The 26,234-nt window shown below is 39.9% G+C and overlaps 1 protein-coding gene across 3 annotated transcripts; it reads right to left on the bottom strand.

The window, feature by feature from the left end:
* Positions 1–316: 316 nt before the first annotated feature.
* Positions 317–19,297, bottom strand: cel.2 (carboxyl ester lipase, tandem duplicate 2). 3 transcript variants are annotated; one of them, XM_073052357.1, is made up of 11 exons: positions 19,162–19,297; positions 18,340–18,487; positions 17,143–17,262; positions 15,333–15,530; positions 9,283–9,413; positions 7,342–7,449; positions 6,704–6,821; positions 5,499–5,682; positions 3,454–3,657; positions 2,512–2,709; positions 317–558 (listed from the first exon to the last, which is right to left on the bottom strand). In XM_073052357.1, the coding sequence occupies exons 1-11, from the start codon at positions 19,228–19,230 to the stop codon at positions 378–380; spliced, it is 1,659 nt and encodes a 552-aa protein (XP_072908458.1). In that variant the 5' UTR covers positions 19,231–19,297; the 3' UTR covers positions 317–377. The 3 variants fall into 3 exon arrangements, with proteins under 3 accessions (XP_072908458.1, XP_072908459.1, XP_072908460.1); XM_073052358.1 differs by having other exon boundaries at positions 18,345–18,487; positions 19,162–19,278; XM_073052359.1 differs by having other exon boundaries at positions 18,345–18,487; positions 19,136–19,241.
* Positions 19,298–26,234: the final 6,937 nt, after the last annotated feature.

The following is a 26,234-nucleotide window of genomic DNA, read 5'->3' as shown; positions in this document are numbered from 1 at the left end:
TTCCCAATAAATTGCAAGTATCCCAAACTCCCCATACAACAGCTGGATACAATTTAGAAGCTGGTTAAAAAGCAATAATTGTCAGGTTGATAGCCAGAACAAGAACCCATGTGGAGTACTGTTGAAGTCACCATCTCCAGAAGATTAAGAATGACTGTTCTATAAAATAACTCTTGTGTAATGGGTATAAAATTTGCAGAATGTACTATAGCTGGTATGAGAAGAATGAAAATCTCTCAATCATACAGTTGATGGTGAATTTATGAATGCAGGTGAGTTACTGTAATCAGTAAGACAAAGGTAAACATCTAGTAAATGAAGCCTATAATTATTGTTTTATTTTAGAGGCATGCACTGACAAACTTTTCCATGCAGATTTAAGGAGTGACTGCTCCTAAAGCAAAATACGTGTGTTTCCAGAAGTTAACAAATCCTGTGCGAAGCTGCTGCTTGACAGAGTTCATGTTAATGTCATCATTAATTTCCAAATACTGGGCGTATGTTGGTGTATAATGGATCCATGGGGTGGGAACTTGGGATTCACCCCTATTGGGATCACTAAAAGACAAAATGCATTTGGTTATGCTGGTTGAATTCTCTAAGCAGTTCTAACTTAGAAAAAGCAGTTGTTGGAAATCTGTAAATAAAACAGGACATCATAAAAACATTCAGCAACTCATGCAGCATCTGGTTCAGCTTGCTCTTACCCTGATAAACTTAACTACTGTCCATGCTCTCTCTATTAGATCAGCCCCTTCCCACTTTTATCTGTGACACTTCTGATTCTCTTTGACAGCAATGTAGGCCCAACCAGTTCACCTGGATGTACAATCCCTCCATTTCTGCCTTGGACAGATACAACCACCACCAACACACTCATTCACCTGGCTGGACTCAAACTAAACAACTTTTCCTTCAATTCCACACACTGTTTTCCAGTTCTAAGGTGTAGCTAAGGGACCCAAACTATACCTAGTCTTGTTATTCATTATTTATATAAATTATTTGGATGCAAATGCACAAGACTAATCAGGAAACTTTCAAATGGTACGAAATTGGGTGTTATTGATAGTGAGGAAGGTTATCATAGATTTAATTTACTACGGGAGATCTTGATCAGTTGGAGAAACGGGGTGAGGCGTGGCAATTGGATTTCAATATAGGTATGTGTGAGGTGATGCATTTTGACAGGGCACCAGGGAGTGTAATGGAATAGAAGGAGTAGAGGTGTTTAGCACAATCAAAGCTGCATCTTGGTAGTTTAAAGCAAAGGTGATTAGCACACTGGCCTTCATCAGTCATGGCACTGAGTGTAAGAGTTGGGACATTATGGTATAGTTGTATCAGTTATTGATGAGACTTTACTAGGAGTACTGTGTACAGGTTTGGTCACTATTTTAGAAAATATGTGGTTAAACTTCCCTTCTATCATCAGCTTTCTGAATGGTCAATGAACGCATGATTTTCCCCCTCTCATTTCGCACTAATTATTTAATTATATATTGTAATTTATAGTTTTTATTATGTATTGCAATGAATTAAACCCGATTCTGATTGTGCAGGGAAGATTTATGAGGATGTTGCTAGGACTGTAAGGTCTGAGTTAGAGAGATGTTGGCCAACTAGGTTTTTATTCATTGGAACGTAGGAGAATGAGGGGCAAATGTTAATAATTATGTGAGGGCTTAGATATGGTGGGTGGTAACTCCCCCAGGTTAGGGGAGTCCAAGATTGGGGGCAGAAGTTTAAAGTAAATGGGGAATGGTGTAAAACAGACCTGAGGAGCAACATTTTTCATGCAGAGGGTAGTGAATATTTTGAATGAGCTGCCAGGGGAAGTGATTAAGGAAAGTACAACAGTATCATTTAGAAGCACTCAGGTGCTTGTGAGAGCTGTCATTAGCTGATTTCTCTAAGTCAGTCAGTCAATCTTTGCTATAATTTAATCAAACATTTGCCCTAATACTATCTACAATTAAACAGTGGAATATATAGTGCATCCAGTCATTAATTAATTCCATGAAACATTTTATTATTACAGTCTAAATGCTTTAAAAATAGCTGGGAGAATTTTCATGAAATTGGATCTTTACCATATGGCACACTGGTTCTCTACAAAACCAGACCTATTCCTTCTTAATTTATTTCCATTCTCTTTCATGTGCCCAGTAACACCTTTTTGAGTTCTATCTACATTAGGTTACAGTAGCCAAGTGACAAAGCATGTCTTGATATGCAGGAGAAAACCACAGGACCCTGGTCACAAAGAGAATGTACAAATGGCAATCATTATCAGGATCAAACCCAACATGCTAACTATTACATCATCGTGCATTCCTGCTGAATTCTTCTTATTTTGCCACTTCACTTATTTTCCAATAACGATCTATTAATGTGCTCTAACTGCAGTGGTGTTTCTCTATATTACAGCAGTGACCACAGGTTAAAATTATTTCATTAGCTATGAAATACTTTTCTGAAATGAAAAGTACAGCAGAAAGGCAAACTTACCCTGTGTGGGCAAAGTTGGTCCAATAGGCGATAATGTTTCCTGAGACAACTCTGTCCTTTCTTCGGTAGCCTAGCGGAGTGGCAAATGGTTTTCCAAAGACGTACTGGAGGTCATCTGCATGATCAGCGCCCATCCATTTGGGATATATAGGAGCCCGGGAAGGGTAGGAAAACAGGTAGCTGAATGTTTGTGCTCCCCTGGAAGGACAAGAAATAAAGCAATGAAATGACTGATAAAAAGTTTGAAATATCAGCTGTATGAAACAGGCCATTTAACATAAACAAAATTCTTCCCACCTTACTTTAGAAAGGAGGAATAGAAAATAAATTTATCTCGTTAATCTCCAGTTCAGCAGCAGTTATAGAGACCCAAGTTCTAACTAAAATATTTGAGGAAGTCAGCAGGATTTCCAGCATCTGCAGAATCTTGTGTTTATCAAGTTCTGTGTTCCTATTCTTTATAGGAATTTGTGTAGGGGTCCAGTAACATCCAGACAATTTCCAGGGTTCTGGAAGAAACTCAACAAAAATAACAAATGATTTTTATCCCAGCTTTCCCCAACTATGTCAACACCTTGCTCAGACGAGTGCAAATAAGAATTGAGCACAAAGATAGCCTGAGGATTGTAGAGAAACCCAGGCAAGAATCAAGAACAGTTCTTTTGTTCACTGTTTTCAAACAGTGTCCAAAAGGCAGGAGAATGGGGTTGAGAGGGATAATACATCAGCCATGATGGAATGGGAAGCAGACTCAATGGGCCAAATGGCTTAATCTAGTGGATATATTGAGTGTGTTGGTATAACACTGAAGTTTGTGTCTGCATCAGGATAGCTGAATGACTATTCCTCATTACTGGTACAGTCTATTCACTTTATATTTTTTCAGTACCCCTCTATGAAATTGCTGCACAAGATGCATTCGTAGATGGAAAGATAACTTACTGAGCATGCTGATAATGAAGATCTAATGCCAGTTGTGTGGGCACCAAGAAGAGGATATCTGTTTCCAGATTTACTATGGTCATTTTAATGGTCTCTTGACTTGGATCGGCAGGCCAGTTCCTGGTATATTCCTCATAAGTAATATTGACACCTTGTCCTTTTGTGTCTACGGTGAGCCCTCGAATGAGATTATACAGATCACTCCTGTGGATGTTGTACATACAAACAATCAAGGTTAATTTTTAAAAAAAACTCTACTAGTAATATATTTTCAGTGTTAGAATGGTAATGCATAAGTTTTGCTTAAAAATAAGCCATTGCCTATGCTGTCCATTGCAATTTCTATAGCCACTTGTTTTCTGGGCCTTGTTTTCTTCAGCTGTTACCAACATGCGAGTAATGTAACCAACATAAGTGTTTAATAGAGCTCAGTATTTTAAAATTCTTACACATTCATAAATCCTTCCGTAGATCCACCCCTTGCTTTCCTCAATACTTTCTCTGGCACAAATCTTAATAAGTTGCTTTAATATATCATTAGAAAATGCTTCATAGGAGTGAGAGCAAATAAAATCTAGCGGGAGAAGACAGAGTAGTAATAGATGGGTGCCTTTTGGACTAGAGGCCTGTGACTAGTGACGTGTCGCAGGGATCGGTGCTAGGTTTGTTGTTTGTCACCTACAATCAACAACCTGATTGATAATATGGTAAACTGGATCAGCAAATTTGCAGATGATAGCAAGACTTGGGATGTAGTGGACAGCGAGAAAGGCTATCAAAGCTTGCAGTGAGATCTGGACCCACAAAAAAATGGCAGATGAAATTTAATGCAGACAACCATGAGGTGTTGTGCTTTGGTAGGGCAAACTAGGGTTGGACTTACACAGAGAATGATAGAGCATTGAGGGATCTGGAAATACAGGTACATAATTCCTTGAAAGTGGTGTCACATGTAGATGGGGCTGTAAGTAGAGCTGTTGGTTTTCATAAATCAGTAATGAGATGTTACGTTGAAGTTGCATAAGATGTCGGTTGGTGAGGTCTAATTTGGAGAAAATGTTAGGACTATTCCTTGGAGTATAGGAGATTTGATAGATGTATACAAGATGAAGAGGGGTACAGATAGGGTAAATGCAAGCAGGGTTTTCCACTGAGGTTTGGTGAGACTAGAACTAACAGTTATAAGTTAAGGGTGAAAGGTGAAATATTTAAGGCAAACCAGAGGGAGGTGTGAGTGTGGAACAAGCTGCCAGTGGAAATTTCAACATTTAAGAGAAATTTGGATAAATACATGGATGGGAATGGTATGGAGGGCTATGGTCCAGGTGTGAGTTAATGGGACTAGGGGGGATAACATTTTGGCATAGACCAGATGGGCCAAAGTGCCTGTTTCTGTGCTGTATTGCTCTGTGACTTGGTGATGAAGCCTCTGGTCATCTGTTCTAATATGTCCTGATGCGAAATTGTATCAAAAGTAATTATTTTCATAATCATTTTGTTAAGCACCTGAGGAAGATTCTAAACGTCTATTTAAATGACAGTGTTGATATAGTATTCTATGAAAAGCTGTCAGAAATTGATAGCACTCCACACACTAGTTAAAAAAAAAGTCATGTGTATGTCCACTCATATTTCTCTGTCCTTTATCACTTCCTAATACAGGCCAGAGACAACTTGACTCATTTATTTGAAGCTGAAAATGATTCTCCTGCTTTAAGGCTTCACTGGAACCAAGTTGTACAATGTAAATATAGCAGCAACAGAAGGGATGTGTACATAAAGTCCCCCACATCTCTACATCATGGAGTTCAGAATCTAGAGAGTTTTCAAACGAGTAATTTATTTCTTTCAAAGCGTGTCAAGGAAATTAGTTCCCCAAATAAATCTTGTAGCCTCTTAACCATCTGTCCAGGGTAAGTTCCTCTTGCAGAGTCATGCTTAATACAGAGATATTGAGAAGGGAAGAAATGTCTTGAGAAGAGGGAGACCCATTCAAGACAATATACTAAACCAGTTTAGTGAACAAAATGACTCCTGCTCCATACGGGTATGTTATTCCAGCCTTATTGATTGAAGGAACATCCAGGCCAGCAAAAATGTGTCCATCCATATTGTTGATACCAGCGATGTAATCAATACCAGCAGCATTGTGGTAGAGCTTCTTTGGCTCATCAGGAATGAAGTCTCCATCAATGACAGGAACCCACACCATGTTAAATACAAGAGGATCTAAGTGATTTAAAAAAACGGCATTAGATGGCCGGTTATATTGTTGCTGTTCTGTGCAAAATGAGACCATGATCTCATTCACTAATTAATAGGGAGTTACCACCCAATATGCTTGTCATTTCTTTTTCGGACTACTTGCATCAAATGGCGACATTTTGGATACTAGAGGAATTGCAACTAGTTCAAAGAAAATTTATAATCGAAGTATGTGTATGCTTCCAAACGCTACCTTGAGATTCCTTTTCTTGCAGGCATTTACAGGATGAAAGAAATACAATATAATTTTGCAGAAAACTATACATAAACATACAATCCATACAGATTGTTTCATCCCATCAGTACCTTAAGGTACTATAAGGAAAAAACAATTACAGAATTAAGTGTTAGAGTACAGAGAAAGTGTAGTGCAGGTAGACAATAAGGTAAAAGACCATGATGAGGTAGATTGTGAGGTCAAGAGTCCATTTTGACCTCACAATCTCATACAAGAGATTTGTTCAATAGTTTTAAAAAGAAAAGCAGGATAGAAGCATTTCCTTGAGGCTGGTGGTATGTGATTTCAATCTTGTATAATTTCTCCCTAATGGAAGGGAGGAAGCAAAACCTTGAAAGTACACACCACCTGACTCAAGATCAACTTCTATCCCACGGTTATATTTCCCTGGAAAGGACCTCTTGTACAAAATGGATGAAATCTTGATCTCATAATCCATCTCGTCATGGCTCTTGTGTCTAATGTTTATCTGCATAGCACTTTTTCTGCATTCTGTTACTGCATTTATTTCCCTTGGTTTCACTCGATGTACTTATGTTTTGAAATTATGTATATGGATGGCAAGAAAAAGCTTTTCTCGCTATCTTGTACACGTAATATTAATAAACTAATTACAAAATAAATATATTGTGCTTTGAAAACCTTAATGAAAATGCCATCTTGTTCAAATAGCTTTAGTAGAAATATGGTCAAAAAGTGTACTTATAGGAGATATAGTGTGAACAATCATCTTATTGGGAGTCTTACTTTCCAAATCGAAAAGTTTTAGAGGAATTGCCAAAGTGATAGCTTCAGGGTCAGTGATCTTCAAACAATGCATCATGGCAGCAGAGTCATTCCTTTGACAGCCAACCTTGTCAGCAAGCTGAAAAATGCCAGATCACACCTTATTATGTTAGAGATACCATTCATGTTTACACAATTACCACTTCTTACTCTGCAAAACCAGCATCCTCAGCAAATGCAGCAAAGAATTTTTTCATTTATTCTCCTAGGACTTACCTTAGATTTGAAGGTGACAATGTATTGCTACTACTGTTTTGCTGCCCAGTTTTGTGACACTTCAGACTGGTTCCTTACCCTATCTCAACTATCCCAGATGGGCATGAAAAGGCTTGAGCTACATTTTGATGCATGCTTTCAATGTATGAATTCCATCATCCCTGAAGCAAACTATCCTCTCCATTGAGTTCCCCACACTCAGCCCAGCCCCACCCCGGACTGAGAATCGATAGTAGAAAATCATGGGTATGTGCAGTAACATTTCTTACCATACTAAACAGAGCAGGCATTTGACACTAAACCCTGCCTCAGATAATCCAACTCAGCCCAGTTCAGTTACTGAAAGGTAATTTGTGGCATGATGTTTCTGCAACTCTACCTACCTGTTGGGCCCAATATAATGGGTTCCTCTGAATTGCCCAGGAACAGGTAGCAACCCCACTCTGTGAGATTGCTCGCTTTATTAGTCCTTTATTGTATGGTGACAATGTCTGTGAAAGAAAATGAAAATCTGTAAATTTGATCAGTAAGATATATTAGTCATAATATTTTTATATCATAGAGTGGGTTGCAGTTCAGTAGGCATAAACTAGGCTTGGATCCATTTCAAGCAAGCCTAACTTTATACCATATCTTAGATGTAGAACAACTGTCCAAGTACTATAGCCTTGAATTGTATCTGTGTTTTCTAAATTGCAAAGTAAAAATTACTTAAGTGCAAAGGTCTTTGCACTTATATATAGCTAGGGCACTTAAATTTGTTAGGAGCAAAGGATATTGGGAATGGTGAGGATGGAGCACAGCAGGAGGGACGTGGGATGCATGGCATTGAAGGAGTGCCAAGGGTGGGAGTTGACGTAGATGCAGACACACCTAGCTCTGAGACACCAGACAAGGTAATTTGAATCCAAAAAATTGGTTTACTGATCATATACAGAATGTCTCTGGATCTTCCCACTCAGTCCACAATGGAGACCCATATCAGAATCAAGTTTATCATCACTCACACATCATGAAATTTGGTTTTATTTGGTGCAGGAGCAGCAGCACAGTATCAGAATGCTGTGCAAAAGTCTCAGGCACCCTAGCTATATGTACTGTCTGTGCCTAAGACTTCTGCACAACAGTGCAGGTCTAAAAATTATAGTGCAAGAGACCTACTAAATGGGGTTCTCCTATTAGAATAAGAATATATGAAGAAAGAAGAGAATGTTCTTGTATTTAGAAAACAAACTGTTTTGGCACACCATTCAGAAAATTTAATGGATTGAAAAGAGGAAAATAGGATGGAGCAAAATCAACATCCACATTTAGCTAGTAGCTAACATATAGGGAAGGGATTAAATAGTCTCCCATACTAATTCTGGTTCTAGTTCTCATTCCCCAGGGTGCAAATCACTGGCTTATGGGCAGAGACCTTGGATTCGCTTATGCATACATGTGCTCTGGTGTTAAATGTAATTGATTCTGGTGTGCAGGTCATTGACTCTGACTCTCTGGGTGTACAAGTCATCGACTGTCTTTAATACTCCTGACTACTGTAGTTCTAGCCACCCTGCTGCCAATTATTTTGAACCTTGTCAAATACCTAACTGATATCTCCTTATACAATCAGTGTCCACTTTATTAGGTACACCTACTCATTAATGCAAATATCTAATCAGTCAGTCATGAGGCAGCAAGAGGTCATCAGGTTTAGTTGTTCAGACCAAACATCAGAACGGGGAAGAAATGTGATCTAAGTGAAATTGACCATGGAATGATTGTTGGTGCCAGATGGGGAGGTTTGAGTATCTCAGAAACTACTGATCTAATGGGATTTTCATGCACAACAGTTTCAAGAGTTTACAGAAAATGGTGTGAGAAACATAAAACATCCAACGAGCAGCAGTTCTTTTGGCAAAAGCACCTTGTAATGAAAGAGAACAGAGGAGAATGGCCAGACAGGTTCACGCTGACAGGAAGGTAAATCAAATAACCATGCGTTACAACAGAGGCGTGCAGAACAACATCTTTGCCACACTTCAATGGTCTGTTGACCCTTGAAGTGGATGGGCTACAGCAGCAGAAGACCACAAACGTCACTCAGCGGCAACATTATTAGGTACAGGAGATACTGAATAAACTGGCTACTAAGTTTATAATGTAATCCAGGAATAATGATCAGGAATACTTCAAACTTTTCTCACGTTATTTCCCCTGACCGGCACAAGTTTAATTGAAGTGGAGGTGCACCCTCTCAGATGACCCAGCTAAAAAAGAGACTGACAATACCTGACTTGCTCTATCCACTGCTTCAGCCATCACTGCTGTTGTTGAGTTACCTGGAGGGACACACTAGCAGCTCCTGCAGATTCTCCAAAGATAGTGATTTTATTTGGGTCTCCACCAAATGCAGCAATGTTTCTTTTTACCCAACTAATGGCCATGTGCTGGTCCCACAAACCTTGGTTACCTGTGCATCGCAATAGCAACAATAGACAAAATGAAGTAAGAATAATAGTTTAGAAATCTTTAAAAAACAAATCATTACTTGTGGGCATGGAAGGCAACAGTTTAAATTGTTCTTTCTCTAGGCCAGAAAGGTTGATTGCTCATGCATTAACCATGTTGTCTAACCACCCCGCCCCCCCACACACACAAAGTTCATTATGAAGTTTATTTTACTGTTGAAGAGTTGAAAGATTAATGTCCTGCTAGTTTTTAAAAATAATGTATATGTTGAGAGCAAGATGGCATTTTCAGCACACTGTTAATCCATGTTTTGTAGACTGTTTTCCTGCTAGGGTGCAGGTTAGACTCCCTGTCACAGATAGATAGGACTTTAAAGAGAGCTTTTGGCACATTGACCTTCATAAATCAAAGTACTGAGTACAGGAGATGTGATGTTATGTTGAAGTCGTATAAAACATTGGTGAGGCCTAATTTAAGTATTGTGTGCAGTTTTGGTCACCTACCTATAGGAGTGACCATAAGAGGAGCAAAATTAGGCCATTTGCCCCATCGAGACTGCTCCACCATTTCATTGTGGCTGATCTATTTTTCTTCTCAGCCCCAGTTTCCTGCCTCCTCCACACCTCCACCCCCCCCCCCCCATATCCCTTCATGCCCTGAGCAATCAAGAATCTATCAACCTCTGCCTTAAATATACATACATTCCTCCTCAGCTCCATTCTAAAAGAATACACCACTGTTTTGAGGTTGTGTCCTCTGGTCTTAGACGCTCCCACATGGGAAACATTCTCTCCACATTCACTCTATCACGGCATTTCACCATTCGATAGATTTCAATTGGGTCACCCCTCATTCTTCATAGATGATGGCCCAGAGCCATCAAATACACTTCATATGACAAGTTGTTTAATCCTGAAAACATTTTTGTGAACCTCCTTTGAAACCCTCTCCAGTTTCAGCACATCCTTTATAAAACAAGGGGCTCAAAACTGCACACAATACTCCAACAATTGAGGCCTCACCAATGCTTTATAAAGTCTTTACACCACATCCTTGTTTTTCCATTCCTTTTGAAATGAATGCTAACACTTCAAACTAACCTTAAGGGAATCCTGCACAAAGACTCCCAAGTCCATTTCCAACTCAGATTTTTGTATTTTCTCTCCATTTAGAAAATAGTCAACACTTCCATTTCTTCTCCCAAAGTGCATGGCCATACACTTCCCAACATTGTATTCTATCTTCCACTTCCTTGCCTGTTCTAATCTGTCCAAGTCCTTCTATAGCCTCCCTATTTCCTTAAAACTATCTGCATCTCCATTTATCTTCAGATCATCCACAAACTTTGCAACAAAGCCATCAAATCCATCATCCAAATCATTAACATATAACATAAATAGAATTGGTCCCAACACAGATCCGTGTAGATCACCACTAGTCAACGGCAGCCAACCAGAAAACGCTTCCTTTATTCCCACTCTGGCTTCTGCCAATCAGCTAGTGCTTTATCCATGCTACCTTTCCTGTAATTCTTGGGCTTGTTGCTTGTTAAGCAGATTCATGTGTGGCACCTTGTCAAAAGCTTTCTGAAAATCCAAGTACCTAACATCAACTGATTCCCCTTTATCTATCCTGCTTGTTATTCCTTCAAAGAATTCCAACAGATTTGTCAGGCAAGATTTTCCCTTGAGGAAACCATGCTGACTATGGCCTATTTCTCACGTGCCTCCGAGTCCCCTGAAACATCTTCCCAATCACTGAGGTCAGACTAACTGGCCTACAATATCCTTTCCTCTGCCTCTCTCCCTTCTTAAAAGAATGGAGTGACATTTGCAATTTTTTCAATCTTCCTGAACCATTCCAGAATCTAGTGGTTTTTGAAAGATCATTACTAATGCCTTCACAATCTTTCAGAACACTGGGATGTACATTGGGATCTTATTGAAACGTATAAAATTCTAAAGGGATTGGACAGGCTAGATGCAGGAAGATTGTTTCCGATGTTGGGGAAGTCCAGAATGAGGGGTCACAGTTTAAGGATAAAGGGGAAGCCTTCTAGGACCGAGATGAGGAAAAACTTCTTCACACTGAGAGTGGTGAATCTGTGGAATTCTCTGCCACAGGAAACAGTTGAGGCCGGTTCATTGGCTATATTTAAGAGGAAGTTAGATATGGCCCTTGTGGCTAAAGGGATCAGGGGGTATGCAGAGAAAGCAGGTACAGGGTTCTGAGTTGGATGATCAGCCATGATCATACTGAATGGCGGTGCAGGCTCAAAGGGCCGAATGGCCTACTCCTGCACATATTTTCTTTGTTTCTATGTTTCTACATAATCTGTTCCAGTTAACTTATCTACTTTCAGACCTTTCAGTTTCCCAAGAATCTTCTCCCTATTAATGGTAACGTCACACACTTCATGACCCCAGACACCTGGAAGTTCCACAATACTCTAGTGGCTTCCACATGAAGAATGATGCAAATACTTATTTAGTTTGTCCACCATTTCTTTGTCCCCCATTACTACATCTCCAGCATTGTTTTCCAGCGGTCTGATGTCCACTTGCATCTCTTTTACACCATGTATCTGAAGAAACTGTTGGTATTCTCTTTAATATTACTCTCTAATTGATTAGCTCTCTAATCAATTCCCTTTCATTGCATAACACCCAGTCAAGAAAAGCTGATCCCCTAGTGGGCTCAATCACGAGCTGTTCTAAAAAGCCATCTTGTAGGCATTCTAGAATTTCCCCCTCTTGGAATCCCGCACCAACCTGATTTTGCCATTCTACCTACATACTGAAATCCCCATAACTATTGTAATATTGCCCTTTTGGCGTGCATTTTCTATCTCTCATTGTAACTTGTAGATCGCATCCTTACTTTTGGGGGTCTGTATATAACTCCCACCTGGTTCTTTTTACCCTTGTAGTTCCTTAGCTCTATCTAGAATGATTCAACACCTTCTAACCCTATGTCACCTTTTTCTAATGATTTGATTTCATTTTTTTACCAACAGAGTAATGCCACCCCTTCTGTCTTCCTTTTGATGCAGTGTGTATCTTTGGACATTAAGCTCCCAGCTACAATCTTCTTTCAGCCATGATTCAGTGAGGCCTCCAACATCATACATGCCAATCTGTAACAGTGCTACAAGTTCATTGACCTTATTCCATATACTGCGTGCATTCAAATACAACACCTTTAGTCCTGAATTCACCCTTTTTGATATTGCCCACCTTTTCCATTGCAACTCATCCTGCAATTTTGCCCTATCCTCAGTCTCTCCTTGCTAGGAGTCCCACTACACACTGCCTCTGTTTGTAAACTGACCTCATCTTCAGTACTATCACCCTGGTTCCCATCCCCCTGCCTAATTAGTTTACACCCACCTGAACAACTCTAGCCAACCTGCTTGGAAGGATATTGGACACGCCCCCCCCACCCCCCTAGGGTTTGGGTGTAACCTGTCTCTTTTGTACAGGTCATACCTTCCCCAGAAGAGATCCCAATGATCCACAAATCTGAACCACCGCCCCCTGCACCAGTTCCTCACCTGCCAAATCATTCTATTCTTACCTTCATTGGCATGTGACACAGGCAGCAATCCAGAGATTACTACCCTGGGGGTCCTGTTTCTCAGCTTTCTACCTTGCTCCCTAAAATCTCTCTTCAGGACCTCCTCACCTTTCCTACGTGTCATCACAGCCAATATGTACCAAGGCTTCTGGCTTCTCATCCTCCCCCTTGAGAATCTACCTCGCCCAAGCCAACCCCAGAGAAGCTGCCACGAAACGCTGCCTTTGAAATCTCAATTGCTGCCCTGATTAAAAGTAGCTCTTTTTATACACCCCTTGTGTGGATTGATGTAAATAAGGTTGAAAGATTACAGAGAAAATTTACAAGGATGTTGCCAGGTCTGGAAGACCTGAACTATCAAGAAAGATTGAATAGGTTAGGACTTTATTCCTTGGAATGTAGAAGATTGAGAGGAGATTTGATAGAGGTAAGCAAAATTATGAGGGGTATAGACAGGGTAAATACACAAAGGCTTTTTCCACGGAAGTTGGGTGGGACTACAACCAGAGGTCATGGATTAAGGGTGAAAGAAGAGTTTAAGGGGAATATGAGGGGAATCTTCTTCACACAGAGGGATGTGTGTGAGTGTTGGAACGAGCTGCCAGGGCAAGTGGTGCATGCAAGCTCAATTTCAACGTTTAAGAGAAATTTGGCTAGGTACATAGATTGTAGGGGTATGGAGGGCTATGGTCCCGGTGCAGGTTGATGGGAGCAGGCAGTTTAAATCGTTCAGCGTGGACTAGATGGGCTGAAGGGTCTGGTTCTGTGCTGTACTTCCCTATGACTCTAGTAATGGCCTTATGAACGTTTAGTGTGAACAAACAAGTTAACACCTCAATGAACTAGTCAACAGGAGCTCAAGATCTATCTCTATGTACACATTCATAAGTGTCATCGGGGTACAGCAGCTCAATACTGAGTTTACAATGGCCTCAGTTGTGGAATGTACACAGGGAAGGTTGACCAGTTTCCCATTTGTCTTGCAGATATACTTCTGGGCAAAGTTTAACTTGAGGAGTTCTTAGAAGTACTCCTCTCCATTTGAGATAAAGGGTCAATCACGATCAAACCGAGTGGTGCAACAGGCTTGAAAGGGGCAAATTGCTGACTCCAGCATCTGATTTTTATATTTATAGTGGACACTGACCAACTCTGTTCTTTCTCAACGCTCCTGTGCTCTCGATAGGCCTTCAGGGTTTGTGTCACAGATGATCTTGTGCAGGAAATCCAACAATTTGCTGTTAACTATAATAATCATGAAAAACCATGAATATTGATAAGTTTGTTGCTGGATTGTTTCCAACCATAGATCAGAATTTTTTGCCCTTCACCCTGTAAATTTTTGGCTCCCTTTGGTCCATGATGGATGGTCTTCATGTTTGACCAGGCAATGAGGCTCAGCTACGTTCAGATCTGCTGCTTTTTGGGTTGTACATGAGGGCAGACTTTCCAGCTCTGGAATTTCATATTGAGGAATGGAAGATGCCCGTGGGCGAGTTCTATTATTGGGGGATCACCGGTGCACACTATTACATAGTCTTACACAGAGTCTTCTTCATCCAGTGGTAGGACAATTAGAGAGCAGGACACACACACACGGCACCACGTGGGTGCCAGTTCCAGTAAAAGTGGAGGCTTTAGAAGACAAACCTGTCCAACCAGTTAAAGGTGCATTGGCAACCAACAATATGCCCATTACACACCAGCATCAGACAGGCTCTAATGTCCGTAGAAAAGCTCCTGGAGGAAACCTACGACTAGGCAAGAAGGTTCTCAGTAGCTCCAGGCAGCTTTCAAGAAACAACCAGAAATAAGGTTATGAGGCCAGAGAGCAAGGGTAGGGCAAAGATGGTGGGTCGGTGGAGGGGTACGAGCCAGGGGAGTGGAGGAATAAAAGGTTGGGAGGAAGGAGGAGGTAACAGGTGTGAGGAGGAGGGGTTTGAATGGGAAGACTGAGAAAGGCTGAGGTTTGGGGATTGGGAGATGGAGGAATTCAGAGGTGGTGGAGACAGGAGCAGGAGGTGTACAAGAGAGCAGAGCAAGGAGCAGATAGAAGGGTAATGGTGTGTCTGTGGCCACTGATCCTGCATTTACATAGCACACTGAATGTAGTAAAATATCCCTAAGACAGAATAATAGTGATCAGACCACAGCAGGAGGAGTACAGATAGTAAATAGTATTTAAATAGTATTTGCCTGGAGAAGGTTACAATGCCAACGAGAGGTGAGATCAAAGAGAGGTTTAAAAATCAGGATGAGAAACATAAATGATTGTATAATTTATCCAACGAGATACAAGATCCAACGATAGTCATAACGATAGTTAAAGGGTCTAAACACTAACCTGGTGCATTGGCATCACCTGTACTCAGAAAGCCCAGTGGACCAACCCGATAGTTTAAGGTCACAACAATGACTCTGCCTCGAGTTGCAATCTCCAGCCCGTCATACAGATAGTTGTTCAGGAAGTTGGCTCCCTGTCCTGATCCTACCAGGAAACCTCCTCCAAAGATCCAAATCATAACAGGCAGATTGGTGGACACTGAAACAGTTATGAATTCAATCAGTTTATTTCCATTATGTATGAAATATCAGATTAAAGTCTCTATAACAACAGATGGTATAAACAAGAACAATGAACAAGAGCTCATTGAATACTTTGTGAAACTATTTCAAAAACTGAAAATGCTGGATATATAGACAGCATCAGGTCCTTTATCTGAAATATTAACCCTTTCTCTTTTCACAGATAGTGTCTGATCTGCTGAATGTTCCAAGCATTTTCGATTTTTGTTTCAAATTTCTAACATCTGTATTTTCAAAAAATTCATTTATTAGTGAATGTATTGGTTTTGTACTAAATATCTCAATATCAAACTCTCCTAGGGTTCAAATTAAATAGTATTGATGCTGCAATATTTTCAATGTTAAGATAACAGAAATAATGTGTATTGTGAAGAGAGATAAGAGAAAATTTGCAGATGCTGGAAATCCAAGCCACACACACAAAATGCTGGAGGAACTCAGCAGACCAGGCAGCATCTATGGAAAAGAGTACAGTTGACATTTCAGGTAGCTGAAGGGATTCTTTTCCATAGATGCTGCCTAACCTGATGAGGTCCTCCAGCATTTTGTGTGTGTTGCTTGAAGAGAGACAGACTGGTTCAACCCAGAATCAGAGTAATATCTGATGCATCATCAATAACTCTCGGAGACGTGAGTTAAGGTAGGCTTTTATTGGCTGGAAGAAAGCACAAGCAGCAAGCGACCACCACACAGCATCCTGGAGACTGAGGAAGGGTCTGTGGCTCCAATCGCCTTTATACAGGGGTCTGTGGGAGGAGCCACAGGAGCAGTCAGCGGGGGTCTGTGGGAGGAGCCACAGGAGCAGTCAGCGGGGGTCTGTGGGAGGAGCCACAGGAGCAGTCAGCAGGGGGGGGGTCAGTGGGAGGAGCCACAGGAGCAGTCAGCGGGGGGGGTCTGTGGGAGGAGCCACAGGAGCAGTCAGCGGGGGTCTGTGGGAGGAGCCACAGGAGCAGTCAGTGGGGGGGGGGGGGGCGTGTCCTGACAGGTATATGTAGTTCACCACAATATCACTGGTATATTTTGTTGTTTTGTGGCAGCAGTACAGTGTAATATATAAAAACCTATAAATTATAATATGAAAAAAATATATATATAAAAAATTACTAATGCAAAAAGAGCAAAAGAAAAAGGTGAGGTAGTATTCATGAGGTAGTATGTTATCCATTCAGAGTTCTGTTGGAAGAGAAGAAGCTGTTCATAAAACATTGAGTGTGGGTACAATTATTATATTCATAAGATTCCACAAAATAAAGACGTTTTGTCAGTCAGGGCACATGAATACCTGCTGCATCTGAAGAAATCGTGGTGAATTGCAGTTGGGTTAAAAACATTGTATCATGGACATTCATTCTAAGTATTGGGTCTGCTAAAAATCAATGCCATTCCTTACTACAAAAAGTGTTAAAAAAAATCTTTGAAATCTCAGAACATCCCTAACAAGCACAATCCTCAATGGACATTTTGAGAGGACAAAGGTTGAAAATGCAAATGGTCTATGTTCCTAAATTTTACAATCGCTGAAGTGAGAATTTTGATCGCATACAGTTTTAATCTGTGCTTTTCTTTACCACTTCTCTTGTGGGGGACCCAGATATTCAGGTAAAGACAATCTTCGTTCCCAAAAACAGACGTCTGTGTGAAAGTTGCCTGGAAACACCTGGGTTTGAACCGTTTTGTCTTCAGGGTGCCTGGTAATGACGCAAGAACCGAGAGTTAATGGAAAGAAAGAAATGCACATTACCCTCAGAATTTTTTTTAAACTGCATTGCATTTGTGGTTTTTAAATGACAATAAACCGAATCTGAAAATAACAAAGCACTTTACAAGCAAATTGTTTTTAAGTGCACGCTATGTGATAGTGCAGGGCAGGAGATCAGTAAACAATAATAAATAAATTAAATCAATTGCAAATGTGGATAAATGTTCAAACTATTTATTAGCATTTAATTAGAGGGGACTTTGCTTTTATAAATTAATCTTTTCACACATTTTTCCCCCAAGAGCAAAATATTGATTAGAATATTTATTGCAATTTAAGTTTGTGTCATAGCACAAGTTAGCATTTCTGAATTAACATCCATCAATAACATTTTTAAAGTATATTTTGTTGCACAATTCACAATCACATCTATACAATCAACCTAAAATTAAGTACATCTATTAATAATGCTCATATTATGAATACAACCTAATATGGAGTGGCTGCTTCAGGGCTATCATGCACGATAAACTCTAGATATGAGCTCTAATCTCTCTAAGGCAGCAAATTAATTTAAATTCAATCATTTAACTAAAATCAGGAATTAAAACAAAACAGAATGGCCATCTGATTCATATCGCCTTTGAAATGAAAAACATCTTATTCTCAGTCATAATTGACTGTCTTACAAGTGAGATTCCTTGATCTACAGCAACATTTTTCCCTTTTGATTTGTCCTCTAAACTGGTCACTTAGTTGCACCAAATTTTGACAAAACAACTGACAATGTGAACAGCAAGGGTTCAGTAAGTTTGCTTGCTATCATCTTCCCAAGGGCAATAAATGCTGGCATTGCCAGCGACATCCACAACCTGTGTCTAAATAATAATATCCGCTGTTTCTTAGAGCATTCGGGATTAAATTACAAGATTTGTAAATTGAGAATGGTAGCTTCCAATTTCCCTTACTACTTCTTAGCATTTTCTTTACAGTGACTTTGAAGATATATTTTATTCATTTTTAGCGAAAATAAAACCATCACGAAACACAGTAAAGGGAACACTACCAGACCATCCAGGATGTGGCTCAGCTTTCTCAAATCGCGTTGGAGGGGCAGCAAAAGGAATTCCTTTGAAAATGTCCACAGATGCAAATAATCCATCTCTTTTATAGGTGCCCTCCACAAGACCACCTTCCGTTTTCACCACACCTAGCTGTTAGGAAGAAGTGAAAGAGAAGGAGGAAAAGTGAAGGGAAAAAAAGTGGAGAGAGAAAAGATAATGTAAGTAGAATCAGAAGGAATCAAGTGAGCAAATCAGAGAACATTAGTTCAACGGGGGTTAGGTTGATTAGTTTATGCAGAACAGCATCCTACCTAAATGAAACTTAACATTCAGTGTCCCAAATGTAAAACCAAGAATCTTTTCCACGTTCATTTACACCCCATATATCCTGTTTCCCCATATCACTGCTTTTCCATTCTTAATAATTATACAATTCCATACATACAAAATCCCCTGTTCTTTTCATCAACCTTTATCAAAGGGTGATTAAGGTTCATTTCAGCACAGAGTAAATCCACCTCTACCTGACTCTAAACATTCCTAATGGGTTAGGTGGAATAAGGCTCCTTCTAAAATGCTTTAAGCTTTTCAAAGACTATCTGATATTGTCACCTTGCATCTAGTGATAGTCTCAATAACCGCTCATTTGTGTGGGTGGATTCCTTCTCCTGTACACACACCATACCAATAACCTCCACAGCCACACAGGACTTCCATCTGTCAAATGAAATGGAAGTCAAACTCAAGTCCATCAAGGAAAGGAGGGTACTAGAATAAACTACTAATTCCCAAACTTACAAACAATTAAGAGTGTTGAGACTCACTGTGATTTTCCCTACAGCACCAAGAAAAAATCTGCCTAACAGAAGCGCAAAAAGCTGCCAACAAGCCATTTCACAGGTCCGCACTTTAATGATGAACTTTTCCAACACATATTTATATACATGAATATTAGCTTACACTATATATTGACCATAGATAACACTGTCAAGGTTGTTCTGTTTATTACAATTACAGGTATATCTTAATGACTTTTGTTAACATGAGTAGCCACTTATATCAGCAAAAGACAGACTAGTTTTCAGGGTCACAACACTTTATCGATGTATGGTTCAATAAACTGCCTGCTTAAAGCTGTTTACTTCCTCCACTCTCCTTCCTTAGGATTTTATCCAACTCACTGGGACATTATACTCATAAAGTAAATATCTGTTTAATGGTAAAATCACGAAAATAAATGTTTTGCATCTGTTACTAATCCAGTGGATAAGTGCACTAGTCACTCTGAAAATAACATTAAATATAAGAGATAAATGTAACTCTGATTAAGGACAAGCATTGCTAAATACCTAAAGACTTCCTTTTGCACACAAGAATGACTTGTAGAAAGGGTGCCCAGAGAAGGATAGAAAAATTAGAATCAGTTTTAAAAAGCAAGGGAAAACTTAAAAAAACTGAACAGGGTGGGGTTTGTGCCTTTACAAATGAGAAAATGGACAAAGGGTTGTTAAAATTATGAGAGTTCCTTTAAGTAAATGTAGACCCAAGGAATTGGTTCATCAGCATTTATATTTCATATGCAAATTTTACAGTCATTTTACATAGGTTAGGTCATGTTAGCAATCACTCCCAAGTTAAATTATACCCATCAGGAAAATGACACAACAAAATCTACACACAATTCAGTGCAAGTTTTAACAAAACTGATATATTCCTGGCTTCAGTTGTGCACTCACAAAAAAAACCTCTAGGAGAAACCATACTGAATTGAAATTAGCTTCATCAAATAAAATGCCTGTACTATGGCATTGATATGTATGTCATTGTGGGCCAAAGGGCCTGTATTGTGCTGTAGGTTTTCTATGTTTCTATGACTCTTCCATGTCAAAGTGAAAATGAATTTCTACAAATTGGTCTAAATTTATTACTATTATTAAACACAAAATAATTAATTGCATTATTACTCATCCCCTTCAAGTCAGTATTTAGTAGGTGCACCTTTGGCAGCAATTACAGCCTTGACTCTGTGTTGATAGGTCTCTTATCAGCTTTGTACATGTGGGCACTGCAATTTTTCCCCATTCTTCTTTACTAAACTGCTCAAGCTCTGTCAGATTGCACGGGGATCATGAGTGAACAGCCCTTTTCATGTCCAGCCACAAATTCTCAATTGGATTGAGATCTGGTCTCTGACTTGGCCACCCAGGACGTTAACTTTGTTGTTTTTAAGCCATTCCTGTGTAGTTTTGCCTTTATTCTTGGGGTCATTGTCTTGTTTATTGGTTCCTTAAGGTTGTTATAGCTGGGGTGGTAATGGGGAAAAGCTCTCACCACCTACTAAATGCGCCCGATGGTGCACACCTCAATTAGCCTTTGACAACCAAATCCAGCTCACGGTCTTCATCAGCAGCTCATCTAGGAGAAGAAAAACTCTGATCTCAAACCTCTGCTGCTTTGCAGCTACACCCACTCATGGGGAAGGCTTTGGGTGTAAACCCTGAGGGAAAAATCCAGAGCTGGAGTCCCTAAGGCAGTCCGACATTGAGTTCAATGCTGACTGGCAACTCCTGGTTTTAAACTGTATCGGTCTCTGCCATTTCTTTGGGTTCACCAGTTGTGTGGGGAGGGGAAGCCTGCTAATGGGCAATAGTTTGCTCTCCATATTGTAGTGCCCAAGCTTGTGTATCTAGACAGCTAGGACACAATATCCATGGTCTACTCTGACCAACAGAGGTCCTCACCACCGTTGTCTTGCTGAAAAACAAATCTTTTCCCATGTTGGCAGTTCCCCTGCAGACTCTATCAGGTTTTCCTCCAGGGTTTCCCTGTATTTTGCTGCATTCATTTTACCCTCTACCTTCACAAACCTTCCAGGGCCTACTGCAGTGAAGCATCCCCACAGCATGATGCAGCCATCATCATGCTTCACAGTAGGGATGGTGTGCTTTTGATGATATGTGGTGTTTGGTAGACAAAAAGCTCAATTTTGGTTTGATCAGACCATAGAACCTTCTTCCCACTTACTTCAGAGTCTCCACATATGCCTTCTGGCAAACTCTAGCTGAGATTTCATGAGTTTTTTTCTACAGTGGCTTTCCCTTTGCCACTCTTGCATAGAGGTGTGACAGGTGAAGCACCCTGGCAACAGTTGTATGTGCAGTCTCTCCAATCTCAGTCACTGAAGCTCGTAACTCTTCCAGAGTTGTCATAGGTCACTTGGCGGCCTCCCTCACTAGTCCTCTTCTTGCACAGTCACTCAGATTTTGTGGACAGCCTGCTCTACGCAGATGTACAGCTGTGCCATAGTCTTTCCATTTCTTGATGATTGACTTTAACTTGTTACCCAATGGATATTCAATGACTTGGAAATTTTCTTGTATCCATCTCCCAATTTATGCTTTTCAATAACCTTTTCTGGAGCTGCTTGGAATGTTCTTTTGTCTTTATGGTGTAGTTTTTGCCAGGATACTGACTCACCAGCAGTTGAACCTTCCAGATACAAGTGTATTTTTACCACAATCAATTGAAACACCTTGACTGCACACAGGTGATCTCCATTTAACTAAATATGTGACTTTTGAAACCAATTGTCTGCACCAGTGATGATTCAGTGTATCTCGTTAAAAGGAGTGAATACTTATGCAATCAATTATTTTGTGTTTTATATTTGTAATTAATTTAGATCACTTTTGTAGAGTTCTGTTTTCACTGTGACACAAGAATCTAATGTTGATCAGTGTAAAAAAAAGCCAAATTAAATCCACCATGATTCAATGTTGTAAAACAATAAAACATGAAAATTTCTGGGGGGGGGGGGGGGTTGGTGGTGGTGAATACTTTTTATAGGCAATGTAGACCACTTGATCATGGCTGTAGTTACTTACGGATATGGAGAAGAGGCTGCCATAGATGATCAGATGCTCTTCATAATGATCACAATAGTCATGAACTTTACAGGTCCCAGTAAGAACTATTATCTTTTCACAATCTGACCCATCTGTCAGCCTCCCAATTACCCAAGATGAAGGTTTAGGCTGTGGATCATTGGAATTTTCCTTAGGCGGAGCCAATCTGATGCGGCAGTGATGGCAAAACTTCAGATTAATCAAAGACATTGTGATGGTCCAATAAGCAGCAGAATATGTGTCAGGGCATCATCTGTGGTTCAGTACGTAACATCATCATTGTTGTCAGATCAAGTTTTGTTCCAGAAACAGAAATCCACAAAACTGAGAAATTCCTGGTCAATTACATAGGATAACAAAGATTTTGCTTCCAGAATACTCTTGCGTGTATCCTATGGATATTGGGCTGCTGATCATGAAAATTACCAAGAAATTTCCCTATTGTGCACCATTTGTTTGAAATTGCCTATATTTGTTATTTCAATTCATATTTTAAGCCAATTAAAATATTGCCCACAATGTAAGCAAAAGAGCTTTTTTTTAAAAAAATCTTATCCAGGTATGCCTGGGCATACTTAGGCAGGGCAGATGTTGCATGGCAGGAAAGGGTTTAGAAAGGCTATAAATTTATGTGAAAGATTTTGATATTTGAGACAGATGTTTCACAGAATAACTGAAGCCAAGATTAAGGAAGGCGTTTTTGTTGGTGCACAAACCAAACTGGTTATCAATGACAGGCAATTCGAATAACTTCTAGTGGGACTGGAGAAAATCACATGGAAGGCATTCAAGGATGTTGTTGAAAACTTTCTTAACAACGACAGAGCACCAAACTACATGCAGCTGGTTGACAACATGCTTCGAGCATACAAAACCATGAAGTGCAACATGTCACTAAGGGTTAATTTTCTGCATTCCCATTTAGACTTCTTCCCTTAAAACCTTGGCAGTCAGTGACGAGCACGGTGAAAGTTTTCACCAAGATATTTCAGTCATGGGGAAATGTTATCAGGGCAACTGGAATCCATCAATGCTGGCTGATTATTGGTGGACACTTAAGTGAGAAGCCTCAGATACTGAGTACAATCGAAAATCATCAACAAAACTTTTTTTTAGCTTATTGTAAAGCATCAGCAACATTACGCAATTAAATGCATTATATTCAATAAAAATATAATTTCATGTTTTGCCAAATTCCCAATGATAGTAATAGTTTTAAATTATATTTATGTTCAGCTTCAAGTTGAAAAAGCAACACTTTTAAAATAATTTGTTGTCTAGCATTATCAATTGGTCTCAAAACTTGCTGTTTCATTCCCCGAATAATGTGACTGAATTGATGTGCAATTTATTAGGGCAAACAGGCATTTAGAAATGCAGGTTCTTTCTACTAGAGGGAATGTTGCTGATACCCCTGTCATTCAATTTATTCAGGCTGGTAATAAAAAAAACATTCTCGGTTCTTTTCCTTCCAATTGGACCTCCTGCAATAAAACATTATGGAGACCATTCACTCCACTGTTATTGGATGGTCCCAATAAATGGATCTACAGTTGTACTCAAAAACAGAAATGATTTTATTTAGAAACCACAGTAAAACTACTAAGAAAGCTTGCTTAGGCAAGTTGGGGCTTTTCTCTCAGGAGAAAACAATGGAGGCACCTGACTAGTCTTTAAATTTAGAATGGTGTTTAACAGAATAAATGTGAGGAATAGGACTCCATTTGAGGAGAGCTTAAAGTGGTCATAAAGAACCAAAAGCCAGTAAGAAATTTAACAGAATCTTCTCCATCCAGTTAAATGTGGAAATTGGAGCAGCTCATGAATGATTTTAAGTAGGAGTGAGATAGTGACAGAGAGGGGCAATAGTAGGAAGTGCAGGGTGAAATCAAATGGAATAGGAGTCAACTCGAATGGACTACAAGTGTCAAGCTTGTTTGCTTTAAATCTTAGGCAATTTTTAATTATTTTGTTTTAAAGCTGGATGACTTGTGGCCATTGGAAGCAGCCATTTTTTTTTGTCAGTGGCTCGAGGCCACATTCCATAATGTGACTCCCTCCAAACACTAGGACTGCAGGGAAGTTACTTTAATAGTCCAACGTTATTTTAGCCCTTTGCCCATCAAATGCAGCCAACATCAGTGGATCCAATCCTGTGTGAGCTCTTCCTCCAGAGAACAGTAGCTTGCAGAGCACATTGGGGAAAGCCCAAGATTTGGTATTAAAATGTTTGACAATATGGAATAGGTGCTAAACTAAGCAGCATCTTTGTAGGGAAATGCAATGCCACCATTTTATGTAACTTACACCACAAACTGTGGGGGCAGCAGGGAAAAACAGGGTACGTGTCATAAAATACCCCCATTGGAAATCATTAGATCTTAGTCTTTTGCCCTTCAGGTTGTCATAAGTGGTCCCTTACGCATTCTGAGAGCTGGTACTATCCATTGCATGCCATCACCCCTGGGCAACAGCAACACACTTGGACTGTGTGTGTCATGTTGTGCATTACAGGCACAGTAACAGTATTTACCACCAGTTGGAATTAAGTACTAAAGCTATGTCCCCATTCAAAAACATAAACAGATTCCTACAGTATTAGTCAAATAAAGTTGAGTTATCCCTGGTGTTCTGGGCCAGTGTTCATCCATCAACTAATTGACAGATTGAACATTAACTTCTAATCCCTGATTCACTGGTAGTCTGAGACATTCTGTGCATGTGGGAAGTGGAATCACAGGACCACACAACAGTTCTTAAAAGAGGCTATCTGGACAATCCTACCTGTACCAGTTCTTTGAAACACTCTCCAAACTGCTCCTGGACTCCTGCTTTATTCACCGCAACCCCCCACCTCCCCATACGCCCCCGGATGCAAATTAGTCATTTATACTTACGTGCACTTTTCTTTTGGGTATACTATTCTAAACTTTAGTTCTCTTTCGTATGCAATAGAGAGCAAAGTTGTACCTCCCCAGGCACAGGAAATGCAATGAGTTTGTGTTACAATATTAAGTTTATGAAATGAAACATACAGCAAATGTGTGAGAGGCATTAGTGCCAGCTTTCATTTGATTTACTTGTTTTTTTATTTAAAAATACAGGGTGGAATAGGCCCTTCATGCCGCGCCACTCAGCAACCCCTGATTTAACTCTAACCTAATCATGGGACAATTTACAATGACTAACTAACTTGCTAAATGGTATGTCTTTGGAATGTGAGAGGAAACCAGAACACTGGTGAAAACCCATGTATTCCAGATATAAACTCCTTACAGAGGACACTGAGATTGACTCTGAACTTCAACGCCCTGAGCTGTAATTATGTTGCACTAATCGCTATTACATGATTGAAAGCGGCTCAATAAAGCATGAAGAGACAGAAGATCAATTGTGCTGACTTCACATTAAAAGTAACGCTCTCATCCTGCACTCTGTAGTCCCTGCTTCCTATAGATAAGCAGTTCCACAAATAGCACTCTCTTATCTTAATGTTTCCACAGCTGAGAATTTCTCAAGCACAAGATTAGTTTGTGTTCTGAGTTTCAAACACCTGTTGCTTGCATGCTTTCCATTTGTAATGGACTCTGCACACCTCCTCCATCACACTTTCACTCATAACCTTGGAAATGTGAACTATTTTTAACACTTTCAGGAGAGGAAGGACGGAGAGAAGGTGTGGGGAAGAGAAGTAGCCAACTCAAGCTATCCACTCACTGTTGGCGCACCTTGTTCCCTCTGATTCCATGCTTATCAGGTTCAGTCGGATAGAGAAAGTGTCATTAGATATCAAGGTTGATAGCACATCATTCACCAGACGGATAAGATAATCCACCTGAAGCTTGGAGATGCCCATGAGCTTTGTCTGTGTTCATTCAACCACACACAACCCTGTCCTAGCACTACTAATCTCCAAACCAAACTACCAAGAATGCCAAGTAGGAATATCATTGTGTGTAGTTCTGGTCGCCGAATTATAGGAAAGATGTCAA

Source organism: Hemitrygon akajei, chromosome 7, assembly GCF_048418815.1.
Source record: "Hemitrygon akajei chromosome 7, sHemAka1.3, whole genome shotgun sequence".
Lineage (NCBI taxonomy): Eukaryota > Metazoa > Chordata > Chondrichthyes > Myliobatiformes > Dasyatidae > Hemitrygon > Hemitrygon akajei.
The sequence above is the reverse complement of the archived record's forward strand: the minus strand, read 5'-3'. Positions and strand labels throughout refer to the sequence as shown.